The 25,414-nt window shown below is 32.7% G+C and overlaps 4 protein-coding genes across 9 annotated transcripts in view; 1 reads left to right on the top strand and 3 right to left on the bottom strand.

Annotated features, from left to right (window-relative positions):
- Positions 1-1,969: 1,969 nt before the first annotated feature.
- LOC115876812 (neprilysin-4-like) lies at positions 1,970-6,035 on the top strand. 3 transcript variants are annotated; one of them, XM_030892771.1, is made up of 16 exons: positions 1,970-2,057; positions 2,267-2,394; positions 2,465-2,950; positions 3,022-3,212; positions 3,266-3,392; positions 3,447-3,649; positions 3,705-3,884; positions 3,938-4,149; positions 4,470-4,553; positions 4,613-4,751; positions 4,811-5,150; positions 5,204-5,413; positions 5,462-5,568; positions 5,623-5,721; positions 5,778-5,854; positions 5,910-6,035. In XM_030892771.1, exons 1-16 carry the CDS (start codon positions 1,987-1,989, stop codon positions 6,007-6,009), a joined length of 2,754 nt encoding a protein of 917 aa, XP_030748631.1. In that variant the 5' UTR covers positions 1,970-1,986; the 3' UTR covers positions 6,010-6,035. The 3 variants fall into 3 exon arrangements, with proteins under 3 accessions (XP_030748631.1, XP_030748632.1, XP_030748633.1); XM_030892772.1 differs by lacking the exons at positions 1,970-2,057; positions 2,267-2,394 and having other exon boundaries at positions 2,754-2,954; XM_030892773.1 differs by lacking the exons at positions 1,970-2,057; positions 2,267-2,394 and having other exon boundaries at positions 2,885-2,968.
- Positions 6,036-6,047: 12 nt separating this feature from the next.
- On the bottom strand, positions 6,048-8,681 carry LOC115876813 (tRNA modification GTPase GTPBP3, mitochondrial). Of its 2 annotated transcripts, none has more exons than XM_030892775.1 (5): positions 7,763-8,681; positions 7,524-7,700; positions 7,245-7,468; positions 6,361-7,139; positions 6,048-6,303 (listed from the first exon to the last, which is right to left on the bottom strand). In XM_030892775.1, the coding sequence occupies exons 1-5, from the start codon at positions 7,857-7,859 to the stop codon at positions 6,060-6,062; spliced, it is 1,521 nt and encodes a 506-aa protein (XP_030748635.1). In that variant the 5' UTR covers positions 7,860-8,681; the 3' UTR covers positions 6,048-6,059. The 2 variants fall into 2 exon arrangements, with proteins under 2 accessions (XP_030748635.1, XP_030748636.1); XM_030892776.1 differs by having other exon boundaries at positions 7,524-7,710.
- A 136-nt stretch (positions 8,682-8,817) lies between these two features.
- LOC115876814 (uncharacterized protein C45G9.7) lies at positions 8,818-9,911 on the bottom strand. Its single transcript, XM_030892777.1, has 3 exons — positions 9,725-9,911; positions 9,541-9,654; positions 8,818-9,477 (listed from the first exon to the last, which is right to left on the bottom strand). The coding sequence occupies exons 1-3, from the start codon at positions 9,779-9,781 to the stop codon at positions 9,289-9,291; spliced, it is 360 nt and encodes a 119-aa protein (XP_030748637.1). The 5' UTR covers positions 9,782-9,911; the 3' UTR covers positions 8,818-9,288.
- Positions 9,912-13,235: 3,324 nt separating this feature from the next.
- The window catches only part of LOC115876817 (solute carrier family 12 member 6), a 62,639-nt gene continuing 50,460 nt past the window's right edge, over positions 13,236-25,414 (bottom strand). For 2 of the 3 annotated variants that reach the window (XM_030892784.1, XM_030892785.1), the window contains exons 2-15: positions 21,043-21,278; positions 20,736-20,981; positions 20,384-20,616; positions 20,152-20,330; positions 19,772-20,090; positions 19,204-19,716; positions 18,780-19,142; positions 18,325-18,724; positions 18,162-18,269; positions 17,870-17,902; positions 17,556-17,681; positions 17,371-17,492; positions 17,157-17,296; positions 13,236-14,691 (exon numbers count right to left, since the gene is read on the bottom strand). In XM_030892784.1, the coding sequence (XP_030748644.1) occupies positions 14,600-14,691; positions 17,157-17,296; positions 17,371-17,492; positions 17,556-17,681; positions 17,870-17,902; positions 18,162-18,269; positions 18,325-18,724; positions 18,780-19,142; positions 19,204-19,716; positions 19,772-20,090; positions 20,152-20,330; positions 20,384-20,616; positions 20,736-20,981; positions 21,043-21,278 (3,110 nt within the window). In that variant the 3' untranslated portion in view covers positions 13,236-14,599. The remainder of the gene's footprint in view (positions 14,692-17,156; positions 17,297-17,370; positions 17,493-17,555; positions 17,682-17,869; positions 17,903-18,161; positions 18,270-18,324; positions 18,725-18,779; positions 19,143-19,203; positions 19,717-19,771; positions 20,091-20,151; positions 20,331-20,383; positions 20,617-20,735; positions 20,982-21,042; positions 21,279-25,414) is intronic. The other variant, XM_030892786.1, reaches the window with a different exon arrangement.

The following is a 25,414-nucleotide window of genomic DNA, read 5'->3' on the forward strand; positions in this document are numbered from 1 at the left end:
GTATGATTTTGCCTTCTTGATCGTCAAAATTGGTGTTAAATATGACAAATTTTGATGTTTTGGGAACACTAAACGGTGCTAGAAGGCGTTTAAATATTGAAAAAGCCATCAGAGTCACAATTTTATTGCAGGAGGGTCGGTCGCAACGATATGTGTCGCAGCTTTATCATGTTACACAATCGGTCATTTCCAGACTATGGAATCGACACAGAGAATATGGTTTTGTTGTCCGCAGACCATATCCTCAATGAGTAAGGTGAACAGCGAGGCGGGAAGATCGGTATCTTGTTAAAGCTGCTCTTCATGAAAGAACACTTACCGCAAAAAACCTACAAAATCTTCCTACGATTGCCACAGGAACACAAATTTTAACTCAAACTGTAAGAAATAGGCTGCATGAAGTTAACATTCGATCAAGACGAGCAGCTGTTGTGCCGCATTTAACTGCTAATCATCGTAGGGCACGATGGATATTTGCTCAAGAACATCTTCAATGGGGCATGGATCAGTGGAGGTACGTCCTTTTTACGCACGAGTTCCGTTTTCGACTAAGTCATAATGATTCTGGGCGGAGAGTATACAGAAGACCGAATCAACGGTATCTGGACACAGCAGTCAGAGAAGTGATTCATTTTGGAAACGATTCATGAGCACAATTAATGCTGAACAGAGATGAAATTCTTAAACCATATGTTATTCCATTTGCTGCTCAGCGTGGTCTAGAATTCATCTAACAACAGGATAATGGCAGGCCTCATACTGCAAGAGTAGTTACTCAATACCTTGAAGAGTCCAATATCACAATTATGAATTGGCCTGCTAATAGCCCTGATCTTAATTCTATTGAGCACCTTTGGGACCTACTAAAGAGAAGACTACAAAGTTGTCCACAAGCACTAGATCTCCAAACTTTGGGAGAAAATCTTCGGGAGGAGTGGAACGCCTTTCCTCAAGAGATTATTTGGAGCCTCATTCAGTCTATTGCAAATCCTAGTGCAGAAGTGCGTAGAAGCCGCAGAGGACACACACATTATTAGGAAAAAAATATTTCTGTTGACAATTAAGATAAAAATTGTTTAGCAAGGTTTTTCATACATATTGTAGTCATTCATAACGTAATAAAAATACATTTTCAGCATTTTGACAACTTTTTTCGTCATGAACACCAAGATGCATACACTACACTAAAACTTAATTCCTAAGAAACATATTGCTACGTTTATATGTTCAAATAAATATATTTTCTTTGTTTAAACGAAATTTATCAAAGTGATCCCTGATTCAAGTCAAGTAGAAATAAAAAGAAAAAACAAAAATAACAATAAAAGGAACACTCGGTGGGCTTTTAACAGCTTTCTTTTCGGAATAAGTGGTAGCTATCTTCGATCAAAGCATCTGTGGCGGTACGAATTGATCTGAGTACCGCCATAAAAAGTAGCGGCAGTTCAAATTACAACCTACGCGGCAAAACCACTCAGCGGGATGATCTGTTAGTTTAAAATAAAAGCACAGGTTCCATAAAAACAACGTGAGACAATCAATTAAGATGGCCCACAAATTATACAGGGACCGCCAAAATGGATGGACGACTTCTTACACCCCGGCACAACGGGGCGTGTAGCATCCCTGCTAAGTGCTAAATATACCTGGAAGTTTTTTGTCTTTTTTACTCCGATACCTTACTTTGTTTTCCTCCATTTAAAAAAAAATATCTTTCTCAGTGCTTAGAATAAGGCTTAGGAGATTATTACTTATTTTTATATTTTTATTTTGAAAAGGCTGGATATATTACAGATGAATTTGAATGGTATTTAAGTCAAACAAAATTACCGTTAAGGTGAATTAATCAGTTGTCTCACAGTGTAAATTTACACATATAATAAAAGATCCTCTATATAGTTAAATCAAAATGACCCAATTATATCAATTTGTCTAAAGGTCGTATTCATTTATTTGGCTATATGGCGTTGTGTGAATACGCTCGATATGGAGCCAAAAACCAGAAAAAAATTCGTTTCTTGTAGATTAACCCCTTCACAAGACAGTGGCAGGATTCGGTATGTACGAAATTCTTAATAATTTTTTTTTCGTTTGCCAATCTTGCTTGGATAGAACACTCTGTATATTATGCAGTTGCAAAAGCACTGATAAGAGGGGATAACCAACATTTACAGCCCTGAACTTGTAAAATTATATAATAATATGCAGTGCAATTGTTACATTAATGTCTTGTCTATAAACAACGTTGTAATTTTGTTCTTTTTAGGTGGTGTGTTGGACATGAAAAAAAATGGCAAACTTGTTTGAAAAAATTGGCGTTTCTTCCTATCATACTATTACCTATTGTAATGATAATTATTTTTGTAACTAGATACAACATAATGTACAATGAAGGTAAGTAAATTAAGAACATAAAAACACTTTTGTTGTAGATATTAAAATTTCATAAGTATTTTTGTTGTAGATTCTGCTGTAAAGTTTGAAAAACAACTGCCTGAAAATAATACTTCCCTTTCGTTTGACTCAAGAGCGAGACAAAAACGAGGGATATCAGAGAATGAAAGATTTCCCTACCTTTTTAAACGTTGTTACAAACTTTACTTAAAACTTCATTTCGAAAAGGAATCCTTTTTCGATACTGCGAACAACAGAGAAACAAAAAGTGATTACATTGACGAGTATCCAGGATACTTTGCCCGAAACTGGCAAACTTTTCCCTTGAAATATCGAGGAAAACATCGGCTGCTGAGAAAATGCTCGGCAAAGTTTCGGTCAAGAGGGAAAAACGTTGATATTTTCCGAGAAAAAAATTACAGGAAAAGATATAAAAGGAACAGCGCTAAGAACGCCAAAACAATTCAGAGTAATCATCGATTTACCGAACTGGATAAAGATGTACGGAATTTCTGGATTACGAAAAACTCTCCAGACGATATCAAATTGGAACAAAGCAAGTAGAGAACCAGCAGTAACTATTTAAATGAAACTGAAACATTAAAAAGACTCACCACTATTTTATAGGCAGGATTATGAGGAAATACATGAACACAGACGTGAATCCTTGCGAGAATTTCTACGAGTATGCTTGTGGAAACTGGAAAAATTATTACGACGTTCCCCCAGACAAAGCAGTATATGACACCTTTGAAATGGTGAGGGAAAACCTTTATATAGTGTTAAAAGAACTCCTTGAAAGTGATTACAGTGAAAAGGTAACTTTAAACTAAATTTTACAACACAAAATAATCCTTCTTGCTTCATGCAGCCCCAGGACGATGATATTTCTGATTACCATGACTTGAAAGACTTTTTGAATGAAAACTATGAGGTGTATGATCCCAGCGATGCCACTGACAAAGCCAAAAAGTTCTACAGATCGTGTATGAAAGAAGGTATTTCGTTCTTTCAGCTCAGGGGGGTGACCAGATAAAATTGTATTTCTTTAGGAACAATTAACAAACGAGGAGAGAAACCTTTAGGAAAGCTACTAGAAGATTTAGGAGGCTGGCCATTGATCACATCAAGCTGGAAAAAGTCGGATTTTGATTTCATGTGGCTGTTATCCAGGTTAAGGCTGCTAAACAACGACATTTTGATATCCCAGTGGATAGGGCCAGATATAAAGAATTCAAACAAATACATCATTCACGTAAGACATCTTGACATAGTTTATTTTATCGTAATAAAAAACCTAATGTTTTCAGATCGATCAAACTACGTTGGGATTGCCAAACAGGGACTATTTTTTAGATTCACGCAATGTGAAGTTTATTAAAGCTTACAAATCTTTTATTTTATCGATTGCAAATTTGTTGGGCTCTCAAACCAGCACAACTCTGGAGGACATTGAGGATTTGGTTCAATTTGAGACAAGATTAGCTTCTGTAAGGATTTGTTTGCCTAATTTGCATTTTTTCATGAATTATATATTTCTTAGATTACATATTCGGCTGAAGAAAGAGGAAATATAACGGAGGTTTATTTAAGAACTACAGTAGAGACTCTAGCAAATCATTTTCCGAATTTTGCTTGGGAAAGCTATTTTACCGCTGTATTAGGTAAAGAAATCGATTTGACTTATCCAGTTGCATGTTATTGTGCGCGATATTTACACCAACTTCTAAATCTTTTAAATAAAACCAATCCCAGGTAAGTTAAAAACAGTATCACACGTTTTATTAATAAATTGGCACTATTAATTAATATATAAACTTATAAACTGATCCATTAATGTTTTTAACTTCCAACTTGGCCATCAAATTTTCAAAAATAAAATGTTATAAACTTATCATAGGCAACTCAACATACACGAGATATCCTTGAGCGCGCCACGCAACTTAACTACGAATTTTTGCCCTTGTTTTATATATTTTTTTTAAATAAAACACTCTGTTTAGTAAAAATTAATTTATGAAAACAATTATAACTCAAATCTTTCTTAAAGTATGTCTAAAAAATAACACTTTTAGGGTAATACAAAATTATTTATTATGGCGCTTTGTGAGACATAGAACGCAGAATTTGGATTACCGATTTATGGAAAGCGTACAGAAGTATTATTTTATTATTTCACATTACATATATTCATAAAAATTAAACTGAAAGTTTGTAGATTTTACCATGCATTATTTGGAAGAGAAAAACAACCTCCAAGATGGCAATTTTGCGTATTGCAAACTAACACAAACATGGGAATGGCACTGGGATCATTATTTATCAGACATTACTTCGATAAAAACAGTAAATCTGATGTAGATATAATTTTTTTAATAAGTAGTAAGAGAATGTATTAAATTTCCTACACTTTCAGACCACAAAGATCACTGAAAACCTTATTCAGGCGTTCCTGGATATGTTACAGGAGAAAGAATGGTTGGATCGCCAGACAAAAGATTTTGCACAAATAAAAATAAATAACATGGACTTAAAGATTGGCTTTCCCAATTTTTTGTTGAATGCAACAGAACTTAATTTAAAATATAGGGATGTGAAGATAGAGGAGAATTTCTTTTTTGAAAATGTTCTTAGCATATTGCGACATTCCAGTCTGGATGAACAGAAGAAAATTGGTCTGTATGTTAATAAATCAATGTGGAACACACCACCAGCAGTAGTAAACGCATATTATAGCAGAAACAAAAATCAAATATGTAAGTTTGATATTGATTTAAATTTATTTTCAAGTATTAAATATCTTTTCTAGTGTTTCCTGCTGGAATTCTTCAGCCACCATTTTATCACAAGCACTTTCCTAAAGCCCTCAATTATGGTGGCATTGGGGTGGTTATAGGTCACGAAATTACCCATGGATTTGATGATAAAGGGCGACTATTTGACCATAAAGGAAACTTGCAGTTATGGTGGAAAAATTCTGCCATAGAAAAATTTTATGAAAAATCAAAATGCATGATAGGTACTCCTAAAATAATGTTACAATTAGTATTAACAGTGGTTCTCCTAGATCAGTATGGAAAATATGTACTACCTGGATTAAAAATACCCGTGGATGGATTCATAACCCAAGGAGAAAATATTGCTGATAATGGAGGTTTGAAACAAGCTTATAAAGTAATTATTATAGAATCCTAATAAGCGTAATTAATAATTAAGAATGTTCTTTAGGCTTATGAAAAATGGTTGGGCGATAATCCTAACGCTGACGAGTCTTTGCCAGGTTTAAATATGACAGGACCACAGTTATTCTTTTTAAATTTTGCCCAGGTATTCACAGATTAGCGCCAAAAATACAGAATTATTATTATTTTAAAAAATTTCAGGTATGGTGTGGTAAACAGAGGACTGAAATTACACAAAGTCGTTTAAAAACATCTGTTCACTCACCAGGCATGTTCAGGTATTCTACATCACTATAAAATTAAAATATCTGCGTTAAAAATTATTCTTTTTAGAGTGATTGGAGCCCTGAGTAACTCAGAAGATTTTTCTAGTATTTTTAGCTGTCCTCTTAACAGTCCAATGAACCCTCAACACAAATGTGTCTTATGGTGAAGTAAATATCCTTTTTTTAATAAAAGAAACATTTATTTGTAAAATATATTTTATTTTCCTATACAAAAATCTCTGAATATAACATTGAGTATATCTTCTGACGTTACAGTTCCAATGAGCTGTCCCAGGTGTCTTAGTGATCTTCTCAAGTATTCAGCTAATATAACTAAATCAGAAGATTCACCTTTCAGTGCTTCCTTTAAAAACAGATCTAAGTGAAATTGGCAACTGCTTAACTGTTCTTTGTGTCTCATTTGGTTCATGCTAGGGTGTTCTTCACAAGGGTTTCCACATCTGAAATGGATTGAAAAATTAATAAAAAAATTATTGTTTAAAATAAAAATAGCTTACAATATCTCCATTTGTTTAGATAAGACATCAACTAAGTCAGAGATCCCATTCTCATTTTTACATGACAACTTAACAATGTCAGCCTGTATACTTTTGCATAGATTTTCATTATCTAAGTCAGTTTTATTCAAAACGACAATACAATTTTTATTAAACGTTGATCTAACTGATTGATTATTACATTTCTCTTGCATTAAATCAGTTATGCCCAATGAATTCACATAATGGCTTATATATTCTGCAAAATTACTACTCCTAGTTTTATTTATGTATGATAAATACTTCTCTAAATCAGTGACTAAAATAATCAGATCTGCATTCTTATACATTTCAAGAGCTCTGGCCATTCCTTCAATTTCTATGATGTCTTGAGAATTATTTCTTAGTCCAGCTGTGTCTAACAGTACCAAAGGATATCCATTAATATTTAAAGTTACTTCTATAACATCCCTGGTTGTTCCTGAGACAGGTGTTACTATTGAGACAGGTCTCTGACAAAGTAAATTTAATAAACTGCTTTTGCCAACATTTGGCTGGCCCAAAATAACAGTTTTTACTCCTCTTCTCAACAATTCTCCTTTACAACCATTCTCCAAGTGTGATTTTAGCTCCTTAGTAATATGTTTAACATCTTCAACGACACTCTCAATCAGCCCATGATCAAGAGTCTCTGTTTCGTCAAAGTCTATATAAGCTTCAACATGAGCTACCGAGTGAAGTAACACTTTCTTCCATTTTAGGTAAAGCTTACTCAGGGATCCATTTGATTGTAAGAATGCCTTTAAATGGACCAATAAAATAAATTACTTAAAATAATGTCTTGCAAATCTATAAATTAAAATCACTGTACTAAGTGAAACACATAAACATCTAGTTTGACTTGCCTGTTTTCTTTGTTGTTCAGTTTCAGCTTGTAATAAGTCTGCCAATCCCTCAACTTCAGTTAAATCAAGTTTTCCATTCATAAAAGCTCGTTTTGTGAATTCCCCTGGCTGAGCTAATTTAAAATTAGCTAAGCTTCCCAAGGCATCTAAAACTCCAGTAACTACTGCTATACCTCCATGAACATGAAATTCGCAACTATCCTCACCAGTAAAACTATTTGGTCCTAGAAATTGTACGAATATTGGCATTCAAAAGTTAAAATCAACAAAAGTCCTTACCTGGAAACCATAATATAAGACCTCTATCTAGTACTTCTTTTGAAATTGGATGCCGGATACTACGCAGAAGTGCATTGCGAGGTATAGGAGGATTGTTTAAATTGGTCATTTTCTTTAACGCATCTCCGGCATTTGATCCCGATATTCTTATTACAGCAACACCACATTTTCCTTGTCCTGCAAGTATCTATCTAACTATTTAATTCGCTATTGATTTTTGTTATTAAATACAAGATTACCTGAAGACAGAGCGTATATAGTAGATGACGAAGCTTTCTGTATATTTATTAAGGGATTAATTTTGCATATGGATTTAGAGAAAAACAGCCAAAACATTTTATTATAATTTAAATAAATAAAAACTTATAAACATAAATACACAAAATTAGGTTAGATTCTGAATAGAAAAATCAAAATAAAGTATATACAGTTGCCTAATGTTTTTTGTTGAAATGGAACTTATTTAAAAGTTACATTTTTAATTATTAATATAAAGAACTTTAAATTTGAGTAAATTACGTGATGATTTTAAATAACGTATATAATTCACTAACAAAAAATTACTTGAATTTTAATCAATTATATTAATTTATCCCTGATTTATCCTAATTAGTAATTAAAAAAAAATCTAAGACAAAAAGAGTTTTCCTCACAATGACGTTAGTGGGCGCACTTTTCGCCTAGTTTTTTGAAAACGGCCGTTTTAAATTTTGTTCTGTTTTTTAATCCTTGAAATAGTGTTTTTACTGAGTTTTATTATTGCAATTGTCGATTTTCCTTAAATTTATAAGTTTTACTTATAAGTTTTCTAGTTAGAAATCGGTTCATATAAACAAATCGCGCTCATTGCAGATTTGCAAGTTTTTTCATGTGAATTGAATAAGGGTGCCATTTTGAAAACAATTTCTGCACATTTCTGGGTGATAAAAATAAGTTGTCCAGGTGAGTTTATACTAAATTCTTTTTTGTTTAAAAAGTTTTAACATGTACTAAGTTGATTGAGTGAGTATATATATTTTTTTATCAAATCTTCTCATTAAGCTGGTTGATAACATAACGAGTTTCTTTAGTAATTTTATTAACTGAAATAGGTGATTGAATTTAGGATCCAGAGTTTATATTCTTGATTTTTTAATAATAGACAAAGTTTATACTTTACCATATACCTACCTATCTCCGTTAGTATGTTTATTGTCATTAAGTAATTTAATAGTTTAGCATTGGATTATTTTGAAATATCACATCAAGGGCAAGGTTTTTGATTAACTTGTGGTACGAACAGTGAAACTCATTGTCGATTTGCAACCATATATTTTAACACGCAGGACCTTCAAACACAATTATGAAGCTTCTACTATACAACAAATAGAACAAATAAAATGCTTTTTTTTGCTTTTGTGTAATATTCTAGAGATATTTTGATTCTTAACACTCATGTGGTTAAGTATAACATTTTATTTGTTTTACTGATTTAAAAACTAAGTAACAGTTATTATCTAAATATAATAAAATACTAAACTTAATATTATAATATGGCATTTTCAATGAATACTTTCATTTATATATAAAAAGAAGTCATATACGTTACGTATATGCATAATAAATCATCAGTTTAACTACCTTTATCTGAGAATTAAAATTAAATATATACTGTCATGATAACTAGCAATATGTAATTATTTCTTAAGAAGCATATCTTGATGGTAACTAAAGATACTTAATAGTTGAATGGAATGAGAGAGATATGATATTTGGATAAAAATGTTTATGTTGATGTCACACCTTTTCGTGCCACTAATAAACTTAGTGTTGGACTTTTCTTGATATAGCTAACAGCTTTTTTATGTGTTACCATTGTAAAATCAATACCGTTGCACTGTAGTATTTTATCGTGGACCCTTAAACCAGCCCTTGATGCTGGACTTGATTCATGAACTTCGGTGACATAAATACCCTATAAATTTTTGATTCAGTTTGTATGTTTGTGAGGTAAAAAATCTTTGTAATGTTAACTTACATTGTCAGTGTATCCCTGCGGACTTTTATGATAATCTTGATCGATCCCTCCACCAATTTTGAAGCCACAACGCATTTGGTCCCCACATACTTCTTTATGCAATGTAATTGGTATCTAAAAGCAGTAATTATCACATAAATATAAAAATGACTCACTTGTTACACCCAAAACAGGGAGAACTTACACTCAAACACTCCATAGCTGTGCCAGCTTGGTGCTGAAATGCCATTTTTGCACACATTTTGGTAGTTTATTTAATTAATTTTACTTAGCGACACAAGAAAATTATCAAATAAACCTTTTTGGTTTGGATGTTTTGTTTAAATATATCGAACACCTTGAAGGCCTTGAATCACTGTAAAACAGCTGGTTGTCAAATAATTACAGGGTGTTCAGAATTTCAGAAAAAGTTTTCTCGAGAATTTTAGTTAAATTCTCATAGATGTCACTGTAATATATTAGTCCAGGAGGCAGTGAAGATTTTCGGTGCTTATTTTCCTAGTCAGATAGAATTATTCGATGTTATTCTAAACAAATTTCATGGGGGTTTACCGATGGGTTGAGACGAAAAATGCGTTAGAAAGTACAAATATACTGCACTTTTTATTCCAGCGATTAAAATATGTAGTTCTATTGGTGAGAGATGGTGTAAGAAAAAAAAAAGGGTAATACGTCTGGCAGGTGGAAAATTGGATAAGAATTATCGAAACCATTGCACTTATTTTTGCAGTTCTCAAATGTGTTGGGTTCCGGCAAAATAAGAGCAAAAATTTTGTAATTTTTGCAATTTTCAAGACTCATTTGCCAATCTCGTAAATCATCCAGACTTGCTTTTGATTATAGTTTATGATAGTATCAAATGATACGTTAAATTTCAAGCGTGGGAAAATAAGGGTTACGGATTTCAAAAATCTGTCAAATTTTTGATTCATAAATGTTCAGCCACACTGACTTTCCTCCCACTTGGGATGTGCCAGCCGGTTATTCCCATTAATAAAATGATTCATTTTAATAAATGTTAATTATGTCTGGGAAAATAAATGGACTTGTCTTTTTTTTATGGAGTGAATCCATCCGAAAATTTTAGCCAGACTCACAAATTGTGTACTCCTATATACGACTATATTAGATGACCTAAAATGAAAATGACATTATGCAAATGGTTGTCTTGGAAATTACAGTTTTCTGTTTCTTTTTTCAAAATAGAAACCTATAGAAATAATGCTTTTAAATTTGTTTAAGAAAGTTTATGTATGATCATAAAGGAATATATTATTTTTAAATAGTTTATAAGTTTTAAATTTGTTTCTTTATATATTTTTAGTGACATTGGGGAAAGTAAGAAATTAAAACATTGTTAATTTACTATTATAAGTTTTATTTCTTTAGTTTTTATCCAATGAACACATTGTTAATAATAATAATAGTAATAATAATGTATATAGGTAATAGGAATAAAGAACAAATTTGCCATTTTAAACTAAAAAATGGACGTCAATTAAAACTCTATAAATGTATCTACTTTAAAAATTAACAAAACTAATGTATTAGGACCAAGGACAGTTGTATATAACTATAAATATTATGTATATAACTAGAGTATGGCACCACAACCAAGTATTTGTTTAATTCTCTAACACATCATCTAATCATAGAATCGTTACGATCCCGAGGACATGTCATTTGACATGACTTGTCCAAGGTCCTATTTTTGAGAGCAATAATTCGTAAACATCGCTTTTTTTCGCTACCACAACGCCACCATTTAAAGTTAGAGGCACCAACAGTCATAATTGGTTGATGTAACAATGGTGTAATCCCAAACTATCTAGCAACTTTATATTTGTTTCACCAAAACCGATTTCAAAATATTTTACTCGTCAATTTTGAGAAAATGTCGCGACCGAACCACGTATATCTCGATTTTGGTGGCGAATATAAAGTCGGTACATCAATTTTATTACAAATTAATCAAATTTACCACTAATTTTAGATCACTATGACAGTGCACTAGTTTACATGCTATGTAAGATAGTTTACATCGGTTTGCCTTCAAGTCACTTTGCAATATTCTCGTCCAAATCTTTTTGTATATCTTACATATATAGTTCAGTTTTACTTAAGAATATTAGGACATTTAAAATAAAATTTTATATAAACAGGATAGTTTCTAAATACTCTGATAAACTTTTTTAATTCACAACGTAACAGTACTTAAGCTCTTTTATTTTAATTAAATAAAACTAGTCTTTTTTCGATAATAAAATACAAAAAAATATAGTGATTGTCCAAAATGTTTTATTAACAACAGGTGTTTAAGAGGACTATATACATTTTGAATGTTGGGGATTTTTTTTGATGTTTTTTTAACGTTTGTTTTCGTTCCACAGCCAATAATTATATTTGGCGAAAATTTATTGGAAACGGACTTGAAGCAGGGATGCAAACCCCTATTATACTCTCTTATCTTTATAGGGGCGTGTCCTCAGGTTCATATTTGGCGAATACAGGGTGTTCCAAGATAAAATCAATTTAAATACATATATCATAACACTAATATATCTATGTTAAAATGTTTAACAGGAATAAAAACATTTTGTCGGAATAGCTCTTAATTTAGAGTTTATACTCCTCCGAAGGAGTGAAGTATATTTTAAATAACATATAATAAATATATTTCTTTAATATGAAAATTATTTAATTTTAAATAAGTATATTCTTATAATAAACTATTAAAAATTTACATAACAACTATAAGTTTAAGTAACTTTGCTATAAAAATATAGAGGGAACCAGCTTTTCTTTGATTTATTAAATACAAAAAAAAACGCCGTCATTGTGGCCACTGAAACGACGATCGATGATAACTTCAAAGGTCACCGTGACGCCGTTTTTTTTTTCGATTATACGGTATTTTAAACCTTCAATAAAGTTTTTAAAAAATTCTGGTTCTTTAAATAGTGGTGGAATGACAAGTGGTTTTTGAAACACCCTGCGTAATAATTTGTTTCATTCATTATTTAGCCCAAGTAAATATATAAGTTAGGTTTCCTAATTAAATATATTACGGAAGAAAATGTAGTCGCACTATAAGATTGTACGTTTTTCAGTATGTTTTTTTAAGATAACTATCACTCTTAATTTGACAAGTAGATATACAACAGTTTTAATATTATAAAGTTAATATTGCTCAAATTTTCTTACTTATGTTTGGTTTATATTTATATTTAAGTACGCGAAAAATACGTGTGTTTTATACCTTATCTTACACAATTACTTTAATGTTTCTACACTTTTAAGCATGCATTTACTTTAAAAATTATTATTTAATGAAAATCAAGCCTTCGAAAAGTTATTTTACAAGTGAATTATAAAGGACAAATTGTGAGTTCTTGCTTTTAAAAGTCAAGTAAGTATATACAGGGTGAGTCTTAAATAAATGCAAATATTTTTAGGGGTAGTATATTTCGACACCAGAAACACCATTATGAGTTTTTTTTCATGAAAAAAAAATTGAAAATTCGGATTTTTTTTGGAAATTTTTTTAGTTAAAAAACATAATTTCTTGATAATATGGCAACATAGGTAATAGATTAAATTTACAAGAAAGAAAGTCCAGAAAAGATCCAGTGGTTCTCAAAATTTAAGCAACAAATCATTTTTTTTTGGAAATTTTCAAAGTAAAATAACTCGGTTATATTGGGTTTATTTGTACAGAGAAAATATGTTTCTTTTATCCAGATCTGCCAGCCCTGAAAATATTTGCAGTTACTGAAGACTGTATACCCTGTATAGATGAATATTATTAAGAAATGAAATAAGGAATGTTCAAGTACATTTAATTTCATAATTTTAGGTCAACTAACTAAATTGTGGTTTAGGAAATTGATTTTTAATACTCAACAAACAATTTTCTCTATTATGTAGTTCAATTCAGATAACAGTGATACATATTAACTAACATAAACTAAGAAATAAGGAGGTTTATTCTAATTCAAACAGATTTTTATCAAATGTAAATGCACCTTGACTTAGATGGATTGAGAAATGCACTTTTTTTCGACTAGATTCTAACAGTCTAAGATAGTATATATAACCTGTAAAATGAGTCCCATTATTATTTATTAAAATAAATCAATCAAAATATTCTCAACTAACTCCCGACACTTTACTATTCTGAAAACGACTGCAATATTAATTTAAAACTGACTGTAAAAGGCGTTACAATTGTCGGTCATGTATCATATTAGGTAAATAGAGATAGCTTGAGAAAGTTTATATAAACATTCGTATTTACCTAGTTCTTTCCTAGCGTGTAAACAAAAAATTGCAAAAGTTGGGATAAAATAAGGCCAACAATATCTTTTTAAATATTCCCACAAAAGCAACGATCCTTTGGAATGAAAAGGGAAATCTTTTTAAGTTGATGGTAAAGTGTCAGTTTTAGTTTTAGTTATCGTGATAACTCGTAATAAAACTCTTTGCAAATCACGCCGTATTGATTACATCGCTATTATTCTCCTTGCGCCTCGCTATTAGTTAATATTATTATTTTCTTTTATTTATTTTTATTAAAAAAGACGCCAATCACATTAAATTACTTTGAAGCATCGATTTTTTCAGTTTATTCAGGGAAAATTCGTTCGAATCACTAAAATCGGCCGGTATAGTTTTTTTTTGTAGAAAAATGAGCACTTCATGGAACAATCATTTTGATTTAAAACAGCTATGAGGATAAAGAATCACGATGAAGACGATGAAGTTCCTTATTTAAACGGAAACTCTATTAGTCTTCGGAATAATACATTTTCTAACATTAGAAAGAATAAATAATTTTTTTCTTTGGTTATAATCACTATTCCTTTTTATTTTAACTTCCTAGTATATGTATATATATTTATTTATTTATTTATTTTTTGAAATACTGTAAACATCTTATCTAAAACTTTGTTTTACTTTTTATAGATACTCTCCCCGTTGTCGCTTTTGGTTTTTCTTTTGTATTTTAGCCCGCTAGGCTAATGGTTAATCCCACATTTTCACAGTATTACATGCAGGATTATGAGTATATTGTGATTACTTCTTGACCACCACCTCTCACCATAAGGACTTTTTCCATACCTTCCGATAATACTTCCAGGAAATCCAAATCTATTAAATGAACACAAAATAGCTATTTATGTAACTAGTACCTAAAATGATGTTTTTTAGGACGAATCATTACTGTTTGCGGACGAGGCGTTAGCCGAGTCCGAAATAGTAGATGAGTCCTAAAAAACATAATTTAGGTACGTGTTACATACACTATTTTTTGTCATACGCTTTTTACAGTTTTTTAGAACGCATATTTGCAAATTTTCCATATTTGAAATTATAATGTTTGAAAAAGTTGGCTTATAAATTCATATCTTAGTAACGAGTTTGTTTATTTCATCGCATTTTGACATGTCATTCGAAATTTGTCACAAAATCACACAAATTCATCAACAATTTTAAAATGTTCCAAAATCCCGAACATATTGCTAATAAGGCCAAAGAAATCGTGTTGGATTTACTTCCTGTGAAGTCTCGTGCCATTTACCAGAAAGAATATGATGTTTTTAATGAATGGAAAGACAAAAAATGGCGTATTCGTTGTAAATGAAGATGTATTGCTAAATTATTTCCACGAAAAAGTAAGTACCTAGGTACCTATTTAAAAAGAGGCTTTTAAATTAAAATATTCTTAAATTACAGTCACAAACATTCAAACCATCGTCAATTTGGTCGAAATATTCCATGCTGAGAGCAGTGTTAAGTGTTAAAGAAGATATTTATATTGACAAATTTCCAAAACTTATTGCTTTTTTTGAAGAGGAATTCGGTTGGTTACGAGCCTAAAAAGTCTAAGGTTTTGTCCATAAAAGAGATCGGTGATTTTTTGGCCACGGCTAGTGATGAAACTTATTTACTTACTAAGGTAAGTTTGCGATAATGATTTTTAAAATATATAGATGGTTTCTTATTCCATTGTATTTGATTTTAGGTAGCTCTTGTCATTGGCCTTTGTGGAGCATGTAGAAGAGAAGAATTGTACTCTCACGAGTGCAAGACATCATAGAAAAAGACAACAGCTGCCTTTTAGTTACCCTTGCGGATACAAAAACTAATATCAAAAGAGTGTTTCCGGTGGTGAACGAAGGGAACGTTGTCAATCCAGTTGAGTTGTATAGAAAATATGCTTGTCTTAGGCCAAAAAATGTACCACATGATTATGTCTTCATCTCTTATCGTAAAGGAAAATGCACCGTGCAACGAGTCGGCATTCATTCATTTGGGAAGATGCCATCGATTGTAGCAGCATTTTTAAAGTTGTCGAACCCAAACGAATATACAGGTCATTGTTTCCGACGTAGTTCTGCTACTCTTGCTGCAGATGCAGATGTGGATTTTACATCGCTGAAACGCCTAGGAGGTTGGAGGTAAAAATTTTAATATTTTCCGATCTTGTTCTAAACAACAATAATTATTTAGGTCGTCCACAGTGGCCGAAGGTTACATAGAAGAATCTATTGAGAAAAAGAAGAAAGTTTGCAAACTGCTAATGGGGGAAAAGAAAATCGCGACCACTTCCACGGATGTATTACCAAGTACATCATCGTTCGCATTTACTCCACCTCATCAGAAAGTAAATTTACCTGCCAATGGAGGAGTCGTTTCGATTGCAGATGCAAGTTTTCAAAATGCACAAAATTGTTCATTTCATTTTTATTTTTCCAAATAACTTAGCTTTTGATATTGTTAGTATTTAATAATTTAAAAATCAAATACAATGGAATAAGAAACCATCTATATATTTTAAAAATCATTATCGCAAACTTACCTTAGTAAGTAAATAAGTTTCATCACTAGCCGTGGCCAAAAATCACCGATCTCTTTTATGGACAAAACTTAGACTTTTTTAGGCTCGTAACCAACCGAATTCCTCTTCAAAAAGCAATAAGTTTTGGAAATTTGTCAATATAAATATCTTCTTTAACACTTAACACTGCTCTCAGCATGGAATATTTCGACCAAATTGACGATGGTTTGAATGTTTGTGACTGTAATTTAAGAATATTTTAATTTAAAAGCCTCTTTTAAATAGGTACCTAGGTACTTACTTTAAACAAATAACTTAGCTTTTGATATTGTTAGTATTTAATAATTTAATTATAAATATATGTATAATTTTATGTGATTTTGTGACAAATTTCGAATGACAAAATAAAACAACCAAATAACGAATTTAGACATTTTAGTCCATAAAGGTTGCCATGACGACCTTTACGGCCTAGGCCGAAAAAGAAACATTTTACGGACTGAAATGAGTCCGTAAAATAGCTGTTTTTGGGAGCGTATGACAAAAACACTTTTAAAACAAACCCTATATATATTGTTCCATATAATAAGTTCCACTATAGAGATCTCTTAAATCAGAAGATATACAAAGATTTAAATCAGATTGTAAATCAAATAAAAATGTTAGAAATAAGACGTTTATGAGACCTTTGTAGTGTGCATTCATATGGAACACCCTGTATACCGTTATGTAAACAAAAATATTTTTGTTGTTTTTAGAAGATGATGATACTTACAATAAGTTTGTTTTCCTGGCTTAGGACTCTTTGGTGGACTTGGCAAATTCAAAATCACAAGTTGTGAGTCTTTTGACATAGATCTAATGGTTTCATTGAGCCTCATTGCAGTGTGGACCCTTCTCAAAGTGTCCGCTTCCCTGTAATTTCCGAAAAAATACAGAAAAATTCAGTTTAATACTGAAAAAACAACCCTCATGTAACGTTTACTTACAGTGACACGCTCTCGTCTTCTTTAGAATTGATACTGTCACTGTTATTATGGGCTTTCAGGCTTTCTTTTTCCGATGCACCGTCTTCTTTTTCCGTTGTGTTATTTTCGCAATCTTCCTTAGGCTACGAAAAAAATTGTACTTGCATAATTTACTATCTCAATTTTATGTCGCTTCTTTTATTTACCTCGTTTGTAGGTTCAACGCTGGGTTCGGTAGAATTTTCGTTTTTGTTATTCGGGTTCGGTTCTTCGAATCGTACCTTCGATGGAGTTTTTTCAATCGTGTGATGTTGATCTACTACCGACTGCACCTATAAGAATATTTATCATGGCATTATTAAGATTCAACCGATCTCAAATTAACATCACAGTTATATCACAGTGTGTAGACATCTAGACGATACAAGATGAATTGATGAGGCAACAGAAAGTGTGATAGAACAAAAATAAATTATATACAAAAAAATACAACGAGATGCGTGATGGTGCGTAAATTTACCAGTAGAGTTTCTTCTAGTCCGTTAGTAAGCGTCTTACAAAAATCTCCAATTAAAAAACTAAACTTTTTCAATTTATGTTAAAGCAAAAATAATTTTCACACGAAAAATTGGAAAAGTTCAAACAACATAGAAAAATAAGTATCTTGAATAAATAGAAATATCTTAATAATATTTCCATTTATTGAAGAAATATCCTTTACTTTACAGTATATGATATTCCATAGAAGAAGACCTTTCTAATGTTTTCGCGTGTTTAGTACAAATATTCATTGCTAAAAAAATATAACTTACCACTCCTAAACTTTCCTTCTTGTTCAACTGCAGTTCCCTGAGCATCTGAGTACGTTGCTCCATGACTAATGTTCTTTCGTAAGCATACGCTGATATGTCTTTGTCCGACTATATTCAAAAGAAGAATTATATAATTTGAAACAAAACAGATATGATAACGAACCATTTCAACAACTTCGACGTCTGCTTCAATCCTGAGATGATACAAGAACTGCTTCAAATCCTTTTTCATTTGTATAGAGTTGTCGTTGAATTGAGCCACGGTGAATATACGTAATTTGCAGTTTTTCCATGTGCGATGCTGCTTCAATAAGAACGGAATCAGCATCAGCAAGCCTCCGTCATGTACTATCCACCAAATATCGATATTGCCATTGATTTTCTGCGTATTGTCTGGATAAAAGTCAATTCCTCTGGGGATGAGGAGTGCCATTTTGGCGGCCGTTAATGTTCTTACTGTTTGTTCGAAGCATTGCTCTTCGTCTGCGTCTTCCCTCCAACCATATGGCCAGCTCAGGATGACCGTGTTAGGTTTTAGACCGCCCAATCCAACCGTTTGTATCCTAAAATCGTTTCAAGATGAGATTTGAGCTAATTTTTCCGCAAAATAATGCCTACAAGTTACACAATCCTTCGGAAACCTGTTTAGCCATCAGAATTTCCGCAAAACCTTTCACTCGTTCTTCCTGCATCACAGTTTGAAGGGTTTGTTTGGCTTCGGCAGCTTCAGCAGCCGATTCTGTATAATCCCCTCCAACGACAGATGCGCAAATCGTCAAGCCCTTGCCCGCTTTCAGTTGGGAAACGAAGGAAACGTATTTTCGATGCTCGATTTGCAGTTCCGGAGTCATTTTGATGAGCAGAAGGATTTGAGGACGCCAATTCTTCGTGTGAGGAGGTCCTTCTTCCAATCGAAGCAAAGAAAATCTCGCTGCAGACAGGGCCAGTCCTCGTATACCATCGCCCCATTCCTTCTCTGCTCTACAAGTATATTCAACATTAATAATGCTTCGTATTAAGATACGAAACACATATTCCTTACCCTCTGTACTCGATGTATTTGTATATGACTCCAGCCATTCCTAAGGCCAGCAGAGCCAAGTACCAAGACGACATGAACATGACTGCGATGCAGAGAGACAATCCAAGAAACGAAAGGAACCAATGGTAATACTTAAATCGCGGTCTCCAGTTTGGAGTCTTAAGTAACGTTTGCAAGGCACAAGCTAGGTTGACGAACCCATAACACATCAAAAAGAACATGGACAGTAGCGGAGCAAGGACGTCCACGTTGCCCAGAAGAATTCCGCACTCGCAGATTATCAAAGTGATAATTAGGGCTCTGGTAGGTTCGCCTCGTGAAGATGATACGGAGAAGGGTGCCAGGAACGGTATGATCTCGTCTTTGGCGATGGCCTGGAGCAAGCGAGGAGCCCCGGTCAAAGACTGAAGACCAGCACCCAAGGTCGAGAGAAACGAACCAATCAGAATGACCCATTGGTTGGGCCACGCGATGTTAGCTACCACCAGTCGTCCTCCTATAGAGCTACCAAACCTACAAAGACATTTAAATTAAATCTCATAAGGATATAAACTAAAAAAACTCTTACTTGTCTCTTAAAAGTAAATTGTCTACGGTACCGGCGAATAATACCACCGACGATAGATAAACGGTAGAAGTAGTCAATATGGCACATATAGTACCGATAGGTATTGATTTTTGTGCGTCTTTTAGATCACCAGAACGGTTTGACCCTGCCATAATGCCCGTCACAGAAGGGAAGAATATTCCTATAAGGATAGTGAAGCTAGTAGTGATGTCGACCATCACCTGCGAATAGTTATTATCTTCTAAGTTATCTACGTCTTGAGGCTGGTTTCCTTTGGCGATGAACTGCCCTTGCTCGAGGAAACTGTGGAAAATGTTTTCTAAAAAAATGAGGTCATAGGTTAAACACAGGCAGGGAAGTCTCTTATGGTGGTTTTTTACCGAAAAATACTCCAGAAGCTAATCCTTTTATGCCCTTTTCCACGGTGAGATTGTGCGTTAGCCAGTATGAATCGCATACGTTATTAGGACAAAAGGTTTTGTATAAAGGCCCAGTCGTATTTCTGTGACATTCGCTTAGATCGTCTAGTTTGAGTAAACGGTTTCCTAATACACACATGCTAAAAAAATATTTTTTATAACTTATGTTTTTTATTTGGTAAATAATACTAACTAAAGTTTATCGCTGCCGTTGAAATTGTAGAAAACTCCGACATAGACAGCAATAATAGAGAATATTACGCAGGCCAAGGCAACAGTGGCAAATTTGTTGACAAACTTAACGCCAACAAAAACTATCAAACCCATAACAACCAATAAAGCGCTACCATAAACACGAAAATTGTTAAATTTCACTGTATCGTCTGATATTTCACCAAAAAGCGTTAGACTTGGTGCCATATACACCTAAAATCAGTTAATGTCAACATTGAATCCTAACATCATAATATGAATAAGTTGACCTTGTCCAGGTGGCAAACTTTATTTGCTATTGAAATTAAGATGTTTTTAATTAAAATACTTACCAAGACAATTTCGACTGCTCCAACAATGTACATGGCACCAGCCAGGGTAGTGCCTGTATAGAACAACATACCTACGGCTCCACCAAACTCGGGCCCTATGGATCTGGATATCATGAAGTAACTTCCTCCGCCCGGCACCACGCCGTTGGTAGCTATCGCTGACATGGATATAGCAGTTAACATAGTAACACAACAACAAGTAAAAACAATCATCCAGCCACAGATAACACCTGCTGTACCAACAACCTGCAATATAGTCATAAATGGTGACATGGTATGATTGCAAACTAAATTTTGTGGTACTAACCCAAGTCAAACGAATAAACAATATAACACCGAAAATGTTTTGGATGCAGGGTAGGTAGACACCGACTAGGGTGCCCATCTGAGCACCCTTTTTTGGTTGAGCTGGTGCGTCCGGATCGTTGGATGGAGGAGGAATGGTATTTGAGTAGTTGGCCAAAGATTGAACAAAAGTGCTAATTCTAGGACGTTCTTGTTCATCTTCGGTGTCATAGTAAAGATCGTACGGCTCGTCATGACCTGAAATACGATAAAAGCTTTGATAAGATTCGATATTTGTTATTTTTGGGGACCGGGAACGTTTAGGATCGAATGTCAATTAAAAGGTGGAAGTATTTTATCGAATTTGCTACAGGAAAGGGAGGAGAAACTTGAAGGGCTTTAATTAAAAGAATTGGACGTCGCGCTGGTATTATTTCCAATTTTCTGCCAAATTGTTTCCCTTCGATCTTGCTATTGACAATAAAGTTCCATTAGAGTTACTAAGGATACTTTCTAACAATCTTCGTTAAAGGGCATATTTTTTCTCGGCTTGTAACAGTCCAAGAATCTCTTCTTGTTGCCGATAAAATTTTATCAAAAATGTCATAACTTTTAACAGAATTTTCAGCAGAAAATCAATCCTTTGTCTGGATTTTTGGTTTATTTATAATGTTGGTCTTGTGAAGTGCTTCTTTTAAACTGTATCCGAAATAACTTTTTAAGAATATTTTATAAATTATTAGTCACTTAAAACCAAAAAATTATTGTAATTTTTTAGTGTTCTTTTACTTTATTTTCCATATATATGAAAATTGTCGTCGTTTGATCATGTCATGGATTGTGATAAAACTATACTTAATAACTAATTAATTGGTGGCATAGAAGAACAAAATATACTTCATTTACTATTCTTCTGAGAGCAATGAAAAAGTATAAAGAATTTTCGATTTTTTGAAGCATATACTCATGATTTTTCATTTTATAGAATTTTAAAAAGCTTAATTGATAGAAGCCCATATTGACTTTACGAAACTGAAGTTACTGCATAATTGAATCATACTAAAGTTATTCGAAGTTAAAAACAAACGGTTTTGTTTACTTTTCAAAATTAAACATTCCAAACTAGCTGCTTGCAAAGGGCATGTAATGTAAAATCCTGAATTTTAATTATCAGTATTAAATTAGTGTAAGTGAGGATCGGAAAATTCGATTCAGTTTTAATTAGTTCATTCTGTCGGAGTTTTTTTGTTTCACAAAAACAAAACGAAAAAATAGAGATGTTTTCAGGTCATGCAACTGTTAAGTATCCGAGTGCATTGACATTTGAAGTACAGTCAAGTATTTTTCTCTCATTGCAGGTTTTATTATTTGCTCACGTTATTTTGCTCTTCCCTGCTATATTCCATCGAAATAAAAATGTAACTTTTAAGGGTTGTATACAAAGAACTGAGCTTTAATAAAATAAATGTGTGCTCTAAAGAGCTACAATTTTTATGATTTTATGTTTTGAAAAGCGGAGGAATTAGTTTGTTCTGTTGAATCGATAAAAAATCTATTGGTACAATAGCACATGGTTTTTAAATGCAACTATTCAGATGGTCAATCGTGTGTCGTATACGAACATTTTTTGGGATACAATCATAAAAAAAATCTTTTATTTCGAAAAAAATTGGGTTTGGTGATAAAATGCACCAAACCAAAGTGTCTTTGAATGTTTATACAGGATGTCCCAGAAATAAGTGCAAGTATTTTAACTGGTAGTAATAGTACGACCCCAAAAACACTTATATTACTCAAATAGAAATATCAGTTATTTTGGTGTTTATTCACAAAGACAGGAGTGTGAGATTGAAAAACAGAGGAGTTTAAATTCTCAAAAAATAATCCTAAATAATTCAGATGGCATATGAATGTTTTTTGTGCCAAATACACGTGTAAGTATAGTGCTGTCAAAAATCGCATTGAAATGAAGTGTTTTTAAGTGTAGGTAAAGTGATAAAACGATGCTCTAACCTAATTACATCGATCTGCTATCTATCGGAGTCCCGTTTTCTAATGTTAGGTAAGTTTTTACTTTTAATTTGAAATTTCCAAGTCGTTTTTAAATCTTAATAGTCGTTGTGTCAACACTGGGCGTCGAACAAGCTGAGATTCTGGTAATTGCTTGGTATTTGCGGCTGAATATCGATTGCTACCGGCGGCTCTGAAAATCTTGCCATTATTTTTTTTAGTTTTCAAAATTAAATAACTCGGTAAATATTAATTTATTTTAAATATGGTAAAGAGAGAATATGCTTCTTTTGGCCAGATCTACCACCCTTTAAAATACTTGCACTTATTTCTGGGACACTCGGTATATTCTGGGATAGAGTTTGTTCTTAAAAAACTAATTTTAAGAAGACGAACACTGTAATCTATTAATTATTCATGACAGTAAATTTGAATTTTCTTTGGAAGTTCTAAACTTCAATACATAAAGACGTACAATAAAAAAAGCTCTGTCGCATTTTCTTTATAAAACTTAACCGATTGAGGGAAAGAAAATCTTCTCGGAATTAAGCTGCTTGCTTGGAAAAGCGAATACAACGGCTGCGGCTTGACATTAGATAGAAAATTTCTCTTTTCCTTTTTATGTTTCTCCTGGATTACTCCAGATTCGGCCGATTCGACACTGCCAGGCTGAGATCATCCGACTTACCCGAGCTAATATGGTAATGTGTCAGTGACGGAGGTACCCACACCATCTTGGAGGGGGTTAAAATAAAATTATCAAAACGCTTTCTAAAAGTTACCATGAAACGTAGAGAGGGTTCAGTAATTTTCATACCTTAATTAGAGAGTTTGTTAATTAAAAGTTGTGTGGAAGGGGTTTTAACCGGATGTAGCCAAACATCCAGATGCAAATTAAGAACCGGTGTCGTAACCGTGGGCCGGACTGACAATTCCGAGCCCTAATTTGCAAAATAAATCGAGTGTACCTTGTCAAGTTAGATAGAAGCACTTGGGGGAAGTTTCCAACAATATTCTCCAGCGGTTTGACATTTAAACGATACATTTGCGAACTTTTTAATTATATCTCTGCCCTGTTTGATAAATTCAAACTCTGAACATTTTCTCCGGAATATTACAAATATCTTTAACAAGTAATTTGGTTTTAAAATACGTATATCTATTATTCTGTTATCGTTTTTGTGAAATAGGCGATTGATAAAACCCTTCCTAAAAGCATTAGAATTCTTTTTAAAGCCGGAAGCATTGAGTATGCTTCGTGCTTGCAGACCGTCCGTTGTTAAACAGAAACACATTATACTAAAACGTTTTCAATATAATCTCGGAGTTTTTATAGACATACTCAATTTGATTGGATACCTTCGATTAATATACAGGGTGTTTCAAAAAACACGTGCCATCTCTCGTGGGGAGATTCCTCACGTAAAAATAAGATTTATTTTTCGTATCAACATAGGTCCGATTCTGCTTTGTTTTGTAGTTACGGGGTGTTAATGTCTTAATATTTTTTTCGATTTATTATAATTTTCTTCTACTTTTAGCGTTTCGAATGAAATTTTGAGGGTAAAAATAACTGTAAATACGACATATTTTAAAGCTAAAAATGTGTCGACATATTCACCAGTGACGTGCATATGGGATATCACTGGAATATTTTTCTAAAAAAAGCATGTACGCCACTGACGTTTTTACTCTTGTTAGCGTAATAGTGTAAGCGGTTTAATTCCGATTAAAAGTTGTCTCTTGATATTTAGTTGATTTCGGCCTCCTTGATGAGATAAACGCAATTTTATTCATTTGCCTTGATCCAAGTCTAATAGCAACCTTTAAAAAAATGTAATATCATTCTTGATTATGGATATTATATAAACAAGGATATTATATAGTATAGACATAGATATCATTAACTTGCGAAAGTTTTAAATAAGTACTCATTGATTCCTCATCAAAAAATATGAAAAAAAGTTCCTATAAACTTAGGTATGGAAATGCATAGTTTTACAGGATGTTAAACCTTTTTAAAATTAGTTTTTTTGTAATTATATTAAATACTGAATAATATATATTATTCATGCTTTACATCACATAAGTCTATTTCTTAAAACTAAATTTTAAGTTCAAGAAAATAACTTAAACTAACTATGTATTGTAATGTTGTGTTCTTAGTGCCTAATCGGTATTCGTATAATAACAAAGGAAAATTTAATACAGAAACCGATGGGAAAGCCCTTAATCCCGGTTAAAATGAACGCGTTATTGTCCTGAATTATAATAGGGCCAAAATGGTTCGTGCTGACAACTAGTGTACAGCGTTATTATTTTGATATCAATTTAAGCTAGACGGTTTTAGGAGCGATTTTGGCCCAATCACCGATTCTGATAGA

This window comes from Sitophilus oryzae, unplaced genomic scaffold (assembly GCF_002938485.1).
Source record: "Sitophilus oryzae breed Bouriz unplaced genomic scaffold, Soryzae_2.0 scaffold_1440_pilon_pilon, whole genome shotgun sequence".
Lineage (NCBI taxonomy): Eukaryota > Metazoa > Arthropoda > Insecta > Coleoptera > Curculionidae > Sitophilus > Sitophilus oryzae.